Raw genomic sequence first — 10783 nt, forward strand, 5'->3', positions numbered from 1 at the left:
ATGGCTGCTGTAGAACGTTTCGATATTGAAAAAGTGACACAAGTATTCCAAGATTCGTTGCGAGATGAGGACGATGTTCAAATGGATGAATATTTAAAGGCCTACGAGGAAATTATGAAGTATGAATTGAACAAAGAGACAGACAGACATAGCTATATAAGGACAAGGACTTTTTCCCATCTTTGTTCATTCAGATGATTGTGACATGACATTTGTATTTTTTTGTTTTCAGATTTTTCAGTTTAATTGGCAGCGTTTTTGGCTTTGTCAGCAGTGATGTTCGCAACAAAATTGATATTTTAATAACATTTCGCAAAGATGAAGAGAAAGCTGAAAACTTTGTAACGTTCAAAACAATGATGTCATATGAAAAGGATACGGGTCTGTTGAAGGATTCCAAATATGTATCGGGAAGTCGAACGTTATTACGTTTGCATCGAGGATTAGGTATGTGAAAAGAGAGAGAATGCTGGGTAGTAAAAGGGGAGCGGCGGGTGGTGTGAAATGTTAAATGAAAAATCAAGCATTGTGTACTACACCACCAAATTTGGTATCTTATCATGTGAACTAAAAAAAGTAAACATGAATACAGATGCAATTTGAACTAGATAGGAACATGATCAAATGAGTGTCAAAGTACTGATTAACTTTTTGGAAATCATAGTGCTCGATATGCAATGCCAACCTTTGAAATATTGAAGACTAGAATACTCGAAAGCATACTTTTTCCTAACATGAGAACACCCTTTTGTCTTCTATAAGAAGTTTTTTTTGGTCTTCTATGAGAATACCATTTGGCTTTCTATGAAAATCCCTTTGGTTTACAATGAGGAGACCCTTTGGCGTTCTATGAGAAGTTATTTCGGTATTCCATTTATTGTTCAAATAGAAGATTTTCAAAAAAAAAAAAAAAATATATGGAAGTATTCCAAAATGTAAAATTTTATCTCAATCGAACAAACTTCGCATACTACAATCTGGACCTAATTCAGTGCTCTGTACAACATTTTGTCTCAATCGGACCAATATTGGCAGTATGGTGCACCATTTACATAAAATCGTACGAAACTATATATGGGAGGTAGATCTAAATCTGAACCGATTTAAGCAAAACTTGGCATATATCAGTCTAGACAAAAATACATGGACAGAGGGACATGCATAAATCGACTCAGAAAGTAATTCTATGCATATTCTCAAAAGGATCCATTGGTCTATCTCGACAAAGGCATAATACCCTTTACCACAGTGTGGTGAAGGGTATAAATACTGTTTGGTGTTCTATAAAAAAGACCTTTTTTTATTTTATAAGACTTTTTGGGCCTCAATAAGAAGACTTTTTGGTCTTTGATAAGAAAACATTAATGTTTTCTAAAAGATCTCTTGGTCTTCCATGAGAAAAACTGTTGGTCTTCTCTAAGATAACCTTTTAGACTTCTAAAAGAATGCCTGGCCTATTGGGCTTCTATGAAATTATATTTTGATATTGTTCTAAAAAAAACTTCGATCTTTTTTAAAAATATGTTTTGGGTTTCTTTTTGGTTTTTTATAAGAAGGCTTGTTGGACTTTTTTGTGAAGGCAAAATATATATAACATGTCTCATAGAATACATGCTTTTTTGTGGAAGCCAGATCTTATTCACTTTTTTTATTTAAAATAAGATCTCTTGATTCTTTAGAAAAAAAATCTATGGTTATATTTTCTATACAGTATTTTTCGGTTAATTGATCCTACGGTTAATTGGTTTCCACGCTTAATTGAACCACATGATGGGTCAAAAATATTTCATTTCTATAATGAACAAAAATTTGTGCAAATTTTGATGTGCAACTAACCGAAAAATACTGTATAATATTTATTCTAACCCCAAATATATAAATAAATCAAAATGTTCATCCTATGTTATTCTCCTTTCAGAATTTGTCTACGAATTCCTACTCAAATTAGCTGATTTGGCAGAAAACGAAAAGGTGCATCAAACCTGTAAGGTGGCCTACGAGAATACACTGGCCAAACATCATCCATGGGTTGTAAGGAAAGGTGCTCTTGTCGCTATGTACGCACTACCAACTCAAGGAGAACTATTGAAACGTGTCTGTACGAATGTCCCTCGAGCTATAGAAGTACTGCCAGAAATGTTAAAGAACACTAAAATTGTCTATGATCGTACTCATGCATTGTATACCCTCTACGATTTACATGCATTGCCTTAAATTCTCAAATTTTACTGTACATATGGTGCCCCACTCTATATATATATATATATATACAATATATACACAACAACCCTATCTATAATAAGTTAGCTTCATTTTTAATTTATTGTGTTTGTAACCATGCTGCTAGAATGTTCAATTTTAAATAGTTAAATGTTGTATTTTAAACAATTATCTAATCAATTAAGTGCTAATATTATTCTATATAAGTTAGTTTTTTTATAATTCAACATTCCTTTGACAAACTGTATGCCTTACAAAAAAATAAATATCAGCATAGTTCCCTAAACTATTGCCCCATAATTCATTCTTTTATCATTGTTTACAATTTGGTTTACATGGTGAATATAAATCATAATTCCTTTTGATACCCCACCCATTGTCAACATCTTTTTTTAATTTGTTAGTCCAATATAGAGCGGTTAAATTCGCTTGCAAACTGTAATATTTTTCCAAACCTAGATCAAGTCCGAAGATGGGAACCATCGGCCTACTCTCTTTGGTACCTCCCATATATAAAACGGATAATAAAACCTGTGTGTAATTCTGCCGACCATAGGCTGAGGGTATATATCTGTCGGCCACACCGGCTGACACTTCAGATTTAATGTTGATTAAATCCGTAATTCAATTCGCTTCAATTTAATCAAATGAACAAGTATGTAAATATCGGCTGCAAAATCTCTGATTTTGGTTCAAAGTAACATGGGGGTCTAAGCAAATATTTCGATGCGGCACATTTTTGTCCTCGCAAAGAATAATAATTATAAATTTAATTTTGTTTCTTCATATTTTCTTTAATAATTTACTTACGGTTTTGTGGGATATATGCCAAGAACAATTTCGTAGATATTTTTGAAAGAACTTGCACAATTTTTCTACTTAATCCTGTTCAAATGCATCGATTTTTATTTTGATGTTTAGATGTCTTTTGCTTCAAGGGCTATTTACACAAACTAATATTTTGTTGCGCAACATTTGAGACTAAGCTGGCAACTTGGCAACATTTGCACGACAACACGAAACCCGAACGTTTTAAAAAAACGTTTTTTTTTTCAGTAAAATCACAACATTCTCAACAATATCATTCCGTTTGCAATATATGGTGTTTTGTAAGTGATTAATATATATTTTTTAAATAATTTAGAACACTCTAAATATCTATTTTTAAACAAATTTGCACTCTAACACAAATTTCCCTTTAACATGGGGCAAATAAAATCACAACTGAGCAAGTCGTCATCAAAAGGCGCCAATTTGCCCATTGCTGCAAAGCCATTGTAAACACTTTCGACGCCTTCATAGTTAAAGACCAAATGTCACCTGTAACTGCTGTACGCCGTTGGCATTTGCCAAAGCACACTATTCGTCATGGGTATTAATAAAGAAGTTGCACATTTTTCTGCTTAATCTTGCTCATATGCAACAGTTGTGATGTTTATCTACATTTAGCTTCAAAAACACAAGGGCTATTCACTCAAGCTAATATAATGTTGAACAACATTTGAGACTTGGTGGCTGCATGGCTAAATTTGTGTGGATGGCTGATCGAAACGTACATAATTTTTCAAAATACGTTTTTTCAGAAAAAATCACACTTTTCAGCACAATAACTATACTTTTGCAAAATATGATATTTTGTAATTATTTCAAATTATTTAAGACACACTAAATATTTCTTTTTCAAATGATTTTGCACTGTTACACAAATTTCCCTTTAACATGGAACAAATAAAAGCACAACTGAGCAAGTCGTCATCAAAAGGCGCCAATTTGCCCATTGCTGCAGAGCCATTGTAAACACTTTCGACGCCTTCATCGTTAAACATCAAATGTTACCTGCCCAAACGGTCTTTTACACTATTCGTCATGGGCATTTATAAAGAAGTTGCGCATTTTTTCTGCTTAATCTTGCTCATATGCAACGGTTTTGATATTTAGCTGCATCTAGGTTCAAAATCACAAGGGCTATTCACACAAGCTAATATTTTGCTGAGCAACATTTGAGACCTACCTGGAACTCAGCAACATTTGTGTGGATGGCTGATCGCAACGAGCTTTTCAAAATAGTTTTAAAAAAATCACACTTTTCAGCACAATACCTCTACTTTTGCAGTATATCGTATTTTGTAAGTATTTAAAATTATTTAACACACACTTAATATCTTTTTTAAACGATTTTGAACTGTTACACAAATCTGTTACACAAATAATGAACTGTTACACAAATAAAATCACAACTGAGCAAGTCGACATCAAAAGGCGCCAATTTACCAATTGCTGCAAAGCCATTGTAAACACATTCGACGCCTTTATCGTTAAACACCAAATGTCACCTTTAACTACTGTACGCCGTTGGTATTTGCCCAACGGCTTCATACTCCGCCACACAGACCGTTAAGTCTTGATTTAGATTAGGCGAGTTTACTTGCGGCAACTCTTGTCGTTCTATTTTGAACTTGCTTCATGGGTCTATACAAGGCAATTCGGCTTCCAAAATAGTTTTCTATTTGTTGTTTTTTCACATTTAAATATATATAAAATGTCAACAAATACGAAATACACAAAACGAATTGCCAGAAAATTGTCGGTACAAGCAATTTTTTTCATTTCTATTGCCTTGCCCCTCTCGCCTACAAATAAAGACTCGCCGCAAGTAAACTCGCTTAATCTAAATCATGACTAAGGAACATCGGTTTTTTTGTATGCCATATGGGTGGGGAATATTGTTGTCAACTAGGACACATAGTCGAGCGCAAAAATCGACTTTTAGATCTTTCGATTTTTTTCAAACCTGTTCAAAACTAATTTTTAAATTGTCGTTTGGCGTTGTCAACATGCATATAACAACGCCGTCACACATTAACATTTCAGTATGGCTCGGTTCTCTGACTGCAGCTGATGTGTGTGTTGTGTTGTAAAAACCTAATTCGTAATATTCGGTTATACCAGGTGGAACGTTTTTCATTTTTGCTTCCGTCAGGTAATTGCCAAACACAAACCGGTAAGGAACAGGTTTTTTTTGCATGCCATATGAGTGGAGAATATTGTTGTCAACAACAAATAAAACTTAACCAAAGTTAACTCTTTTAATATTCTAGAAAAAACAAGTGACGTGCGTTCATTTTGTAAACAAACACAAACTCACACCGGCCGATTCCCAACAATACCATCGTAACTCCCCCAATCATGAGCAAATATACAGTGAAATACCTTGAAGATAAACTGACCAAAGAACTTGAGGCCCAATATGTACATGCGGTTGATGATTCGGATGGTTGTGGTGCCAAATTCAGTGTCATAATTGTATCGGAAAAATTCAAGGGCCTAAAAATGCTGCAGAAACATCGTTTAGTCAACACCGTGCTGGCCGAAGAGCTGAAAGAAATCCATGCCTTTTCTCAGAAATCCTATACGCCAGAAGAGTGGGAGAAAGTGCAGCAAGAGAAATAAATAAATGCAGATAGAAGAGAGAGACAACTTTGCGGTTCAGAAACCAAAAACAACAACAAAAGTTGTCAATGGCCAATGTGGTTGGTAAGGTAATTGAGGAGGAGAGCAGAGATTATGTCGACGACGATGTTGTTTGGCTGCTGAACCAACCAGTTGTTTATGAACCGACGTAACGAACAGTTGTTAAAAGTAAAAAAATACAAAACAAAAAATAAAGATAGAAATAAAGCGAAATAATAATAAAAAACGAAACAAGACTGCATCCGTAACAGGCAAAACAGTTTTTGTTGTGTGGTGGTAGTTCAGTTCATTGGTTTCGTCGAGTAGTCCATTGTCTGAAGCGAGACGAACAAGAAGTGAAAGTGTTTTTGGGGAGCGAACATAAACTTCAACATTGTCAGTCAATCAGCAGTCGGGTTTAAGCTCAGCTTGGTTGTGTTGTAATATTTAAATAATTATTTTTGTTTTACATACGCACACAAGAAAAAAAGGCCAGCATTAGACTGCCGTTCCATAGACATCCATCAAAGTCGTTATCATCATCATCAGCGTAGTAGTATTGTTAGAAGTTGAGATCAAAGTTGTCTAATTGGTATTCCGATTCGGGTTTAGTTGTTGCCGTTTTGTTTTTTTTTCTTTTCATTTCAAAGAGGGAGCGAAGCCCAGTTTATCTTGTGAAGTCATCAGCGAGTTCATTGTTTGGTCTCGTTTCGTTTGTATACAACAATTATTATATAATGTTGAATTTCCAAGTCAAATCACCTGGCAAGATCATTTTGCATGGCGAACATGCAGTGGTCTATCACAAACCAGCTTTGGCTGCAGTCGTGGGTGTGGGCACAACCCTCAAATTCCAAACGGCAACAGAAGACACGAAGAACAACAAAGTCGTCACTTTCAAATTGGAGGCCTTAAATACGAGTTTTGAAATTGACATAGCCAACTTCAATAATTTCTTAAAACACTGTCGTTCCAAGTTTCCCGAATGCAGTCTGGAAAATGCGGTACAGCTGTTGGAAGAAGTTCGTTTGGAATTGGCCAAACAACAGGATGATGTTGTCGACTTGGGTTCACCGAAAAAGCAGCAGACCCAAAAGGCCTTTATTTCAATTTATTATTTATTGGCGGGAGCCATATTGTCATCACCCATCAAGGATTTGCAACTGGAAACACCCTTTACCATCACCATTGACACAGAGTTGAATATTGGAGCCGGCTTGGGCAGCTCTGCTTCATATGGAGCCGCTTTGGCATCTGCCTTCTTGGCCTATGCCCAACATTTTGACTTGGCCAACTATAAAGAGGAAGAAAATCAACAATTAATTTCCATGTGGGCATTTGAATCGGAACGAGTTATGCACGGCACACCGTCGGGCATAGATAACACCGTATGTACCTATGGTGGTATGCTGCGTTTTGTCAAAGGCCAAGGTTTTCAACCCGTGAAAATTTTACGTCCCCTTCACATCCTACTCGTCGATAGTAAAGTAAAACGATCAACTGCCGATATTGTGGCAAAGGTCAGACATTTAGGTGAAACATTCCCCGAAGTGATAAATGCCATTTGGAATGCCTGTGAAGCCTTGGTAAATACTGCCATCCCGCTCTATGAGAATTTCGGTACATGCCAGGATGATAGTGAAAAATTCGAAAAACTTGAACGGCTATTTCAAATCAACAATGATCTCATGAAAGCCATCGGTGTAACACATCCCAAATTGGAACAAATATTTTCGATTGCCTTCAAGCGTGGCTTCTTTAGTAAAATAACTGGAGCCGGTGCTGGTGGTTATGCTATTGTCCTGTTGCCGGAGAATTATGCCAGCAATGAAGTCTATTGGAAATTGAAAGAAGAATTAGAAGGTGCTGGCTTTGGAGTACATGCCACCACGGCTGGAGGTGAGGGGTTACGCATGGAGCCATTGTAGGATCGAATATGATGAACTACACTTGAAGGTGTTCACGAACGAAATAAATTATTTTTATTGTATATGTAGTGTGTTGTATGTACTTAAATGTTTGTATATTATTTTTTAATTTTTTTATTAAATTTTGTAATCCTTTTTTGTGTAATAAAGTATTTGTATTTTTTTAAATATCTATATTGTAAAGCAAGTGTTTCCCTCTCTTCTCCAAATGTGAATGATGTCGGTAAATCTGTGTTGATTTCAGTCAGTATAACTCCTGGAGAAAAGTAGAAATAGTATTGGCGTCGATATCCTGCAAATAACAAAGTAGAGATTGAAAGTTAATAGCCAATTAGGGTTTATTGGGAAAGTCCTGACAAAATATAGGCTGTTTTTTTAATAAAGATATTAGCCAGTAATAATAAAATGATCATTTATTATAAGTTCACATTGTTGGGATTCGGGTCATACTCATTATTATTATTTATTTATTCATTTCAAAGCCAAGCCAAAAAGCCTTAATTAATTACAATATAGATAATTATTTGTAGGTTAATATTCGCATTATATTACTACAGTAAAAGCCTATTTGGCTTTGTTACTATGCTTAATAAATGAAATGAAATAATAACCCGCTTATATTATAAAATGTTATTACGAATTATTGAAGTCTTCGAAGCTCAAATCTGGCTGTTTTTGAAAATCACAATAGAACTTACGATATTTAAGATAGAGCTTTTGAAATTTCGCACATTGGTTGGTATTGAAAATGCTATATATTTTTGTAGCCCCACCTTGAACGATGTCGTTCTATGTATGGTATTTTGAATTTTTTAATTATATTTTCAACGAAAGTAGCTGTCATTAGAATTTCCGTTCTTGGATATAAAACGTCTACGCATCAAAAATTAGGTCCTGTTTTACAAATGCATATTTCGGGGATTCAGGAAAAGTTTGTCATTGTTTAGGACAGTTTTAAAAAAATGGTCCGTATGTGTCCACGATTGGGAATAGCCTCTACACGATTTAAAGTGCATAGGATAATTTTTCAACTGTAAAGTCTGTATGCTACATTTTTCATCAAAACGAAGATGGAAGACTTTTCGCAAAACGCGTACAAATTAGGTTAAATTTTTGGCCAAGCCCAGACTCAACTGGTAATCATTTCATGGCTTAAGTCTAGTTTAGAGCCCCCCGAGGATCGTGTTGAAATTTTTACATGTAGTCCTTGGGGTCCTGTTTCTTGGGGTAATCGGTATTTCCGGAGATATGGGCCTCCAAAGTTTCGTAGGGACCCATATATGTTCTCACGGTTTTTAACATTTACTGAGGCAATATGGGTATCGATTTAAAGCGTTCGAAGTCCTTATTACAAAAACACTATTTAAATTAAAGGGAGGTGCGATCACGTAGCCGGAGCTGCCACCTATCCATAGGAGAAAGTTTTAATCCATACCATAGTAATCAGAGCCCAAAGGTTTACATGTGGTAAAAGTTGCAAAACGATCCGCGAGGGGACCCTAAACTAGACTTGTTCCCACTTCATTTCACGTGTGATAATTTCGTATTGTAGAATCAAGTGTAATTTGGTCTACATCGGGTTTCAAAATTCACTTAGTTTGTCGAAGAATTTTCTGTTATTTTGCTTAATTTGGTCGGGACCTAGGTTAGGAGATTGTTCAATAACCTGTAAAATCTCACATTAAAGGTTTTTGTCCATCCGTGTGAGGGGTCTATTGGAGACATGCTATTTTGTTTCTAATTCCACGCTCAATGACACGATTTAATCAGAATGACTCCTAGTAAAGTAGTTACATAGTTGTAGTTAAAAAAAATTGGTGTGCCATGTTAACTATTATCATAACGGAGCCAGCTATACTGCGATAAGGGGCTGCTTGGGTCCACAATGAATTTATGTTTGAAGAGTTATGAAGAAGACACACCATGAAATCAGCAGTTACTTTAAACGTATTATTCTACCAAATGTACCTATATTAATTTTCTACAATATTTACAATAAAACTTATGACATAGAAGTTAATAAAGTTCCATGGCAAAAATTGTACTTACATGAATGCTTTTCCAGTTCCCATAACTCTCTTAGCGTTGACTTGTATCTCTGGGTCTGTAGGGTATGCCTCGACTTTTCATTTCTCGCAATGTTGCTTGTGGCAATGTTCCCGATACAGATATGGCATATATTCCTCGAGTAAAACGGCCTAAAAACACAAAAAATCGTTTTAAAAAGGCATAATTACAATTAGAGATAGCCAAATTAGTTATGTAAATTTCCTACAAACATGCAGAACTTGCAATTTCATGCCACATCTCATAATCTTTTAGGGCTTAAGTCAAGTTTAGAGGCTGCACTCGTAAGTATGCCTTGGTGAGCTGATCACGGGGGTATACATTTTATGTGGGGGAAATGCATATTTCTTGAAAACCTTGGTTAAAGCCATACATTTAATTGTAATTCAATGTGATACGAGTGGAGCCCAAACACTTGTTCCTTGTTTCTGGAAGAAATCTGTAAAAATGTTCATCATTACTCACCTATTCTCTGCCACTTGGCAACCCAAGAATCCTCAGGACTCATCAAAGCAATCAATCCATCGAAATTGTTACTCGTATGATCATAAACATTGTCCTTGTTGTTTTTCATGCGCAAAAATTCATCGCAATTGTCGCAGCCATCATATTCAAATTGATCGAACGTCTGTGAAAATAAATATTAATTTGTTTCTATTCCACATTAATTTAAGTAAATGAACTTACCTTAATTAGGGAGCACACCAAGCATGCACGTAAACCACGTAGATCTTTTGGTATCGTATCGAAAGACATTCTGTAAAATTGTTAATATTATGTTTTTGTTCACACAATTGTTAAAAAACACGCAGCTGGCGAATTGTCGAGAAATGGTAGGAATAACAGTAAAATTAAACAAAATGAAAAACGTTCCACATGCTAACGAATGGGAGGAGAAGACAAAATGACTGAAAGTTTACGAATGATGTGGGAGGGAGACTAAGAGAACCCGTATTGTTTACAACACAACACTCACAGCAGCTGCAGTCAGAGAACCGAGCCATAATGTTAATGTGTGACGGCGTTGTTGTATGCATGTTGAGAACGCCAAACGACAATTTAAATTTGTAATTAAATTGCATTATTTGGTAAAAGTCAACTTTTTGATCAGAGGCAAA

At 35.5% G+C, this 10783-nt stretch overlaps 4 protein-coding genes across 4 annotated transcripts; 3 read left to right on the top strand and 1 right to left on the bottom strand.

The window, feature by feature from the left end:
- Window positions 1–2215, top strand: LOC133329744 (ceramide-1-phosphate transfer protein). The gene is made up of 3 exons (XM_061538210.1): window positions 1–119; window positions 227–447; window positions 1919–2215. The coding sequence occupies exons 1-3, from the start codon at window positions 1–3 to the stop codon at window positions 2212–2214; spliced, it is 636 nt and encodes a 211-aa protein (XP_061394194.1). The 3' UTR covers window position 2215.
- Window positions 2216–5406: 3191 nt separating this feature from the next.
- Window positions 5407–5670, top strand: LOC133329749 (bolA-like protein 2). The gene has a single exon (XM_061538216.1). It carries the CDS (start codon window positions 5407–5409, stop codon window positions 5668–5670), a length of 264 nt encoding a protein of 87 aa, XP_061394200.1.
- Window positions 5671–6405: 735 nt separating this feature from the next.
- On the top strand, window positions 6406–7598 carry LOC133329745 (uncharacterized). The gene has a single exon (XM_061538211.1). The coding sequence runs from the start codon at window positions 6408–6410 to the stop codon at window positions 7596–7598; it is 1191 nt and encodes a 396-aa protein (XP_061394195.1). The 5' UTR covers window positions 6406–6407.
- A 2062-nt stretch (window positions 7599–9660) lies between these two features.
- On the bottom strand, window positions 9661–10432 carry LOC133329735 (transcription elongation factor SPT4). The gene is made up of 3 exons (XM_061538202.1): window positions 10353–10432; window positions 10131–10293; window positions 9661–9796 (listed from the first exon to the last, which is right to left on the bottom strand). The coding sequence occupies exons 1-3, from the start codon at window positions 10419–10421 to the stop codon at window positions 9678–9680; spliced, it is 351 nt and encodes a 116-aa protein (XP_061394186.1). The 5' UTR covers window positions 10422–10432; the 3' UTR covers window positions 9661–9677.
- Window positions 10433–10783: the final 351 nt, after the last annotated feature.

This window comes from Musca vetustissima, unplaced genomic scaffold (genome assembly GCF_032173495.1).
Source record: "Musca vetustissima isolate MV318-11 ecotype Yass unplaced genomic scaffold, APGP_CSIRO_Mvet_v1 utg20142, whole genome shotgun sequence".
NCBI classification, from domain to species: Eukaryota; Metazoa; Arthropoda; class Insecta; order Diptera; family Muscidae; genus Musca; species Musca vetustissima.

Excerpts from the sequence above, each read along its gene's own strand:
- LOC133329735 (XM_061538202.1), bottom strand. The coding sequence starts at position 10,421 with ATGTCTTTCGATACGATACCAAAAGATCTACGTGGTTTACGTGCATGC. Across the intron at positions 10,294-10,352 it reads TGGTGTGCTCCCTAATTAAG|ACGTTCGATCAATTTGAATA; the intron begins GTAAGTTCATTT and ends TTATTTTCACAG. Across the intron at positions 9,797-10,130 it reads TGCCAAGTGGCAGAGAATAG|GCCGTTTTACTCGAGGAATA; the intron begins GTGAGTAATGAT and ends TTGTGTTTTTAG.
- LOC133329749 (XM_061538216.1), top strand. The coding sequence starts at position 5,407 with ATGAGCAAATATACAGTGAAATACCTTGAAGATAAACTGACCAAAGAA.
- LOC133329744 (XM_061538210.1), top strand. The coding sequence starts at position 1 with ATGGCTGCTGTAGAACGTTTCGATATTGAAAAAGTGACACAAGTATTC. Across the intron at positions 120-226 it reads GCCTACGAGGAAATTATGAA|TTTCAGATTTTTCAGTTTAA; the intron begins GTATGAATTGAA and ends GTATTTTTTTGT. Across the intron at positions 448-1,918 it reads ACGTTTGCATCGAGGATTAG|AATTTGTCTACGAATTCCTA; the intron begins GTATGTGAAAAG and ends TTCTCCTTTCAG.
- LOC133329745 (XM_061538211.1), top strand. The coding sequence starts at position 6,408 with ATGTTGAATTTCCAAGTCAAATCACCTGGCAAGATCATTTTGCATGGC.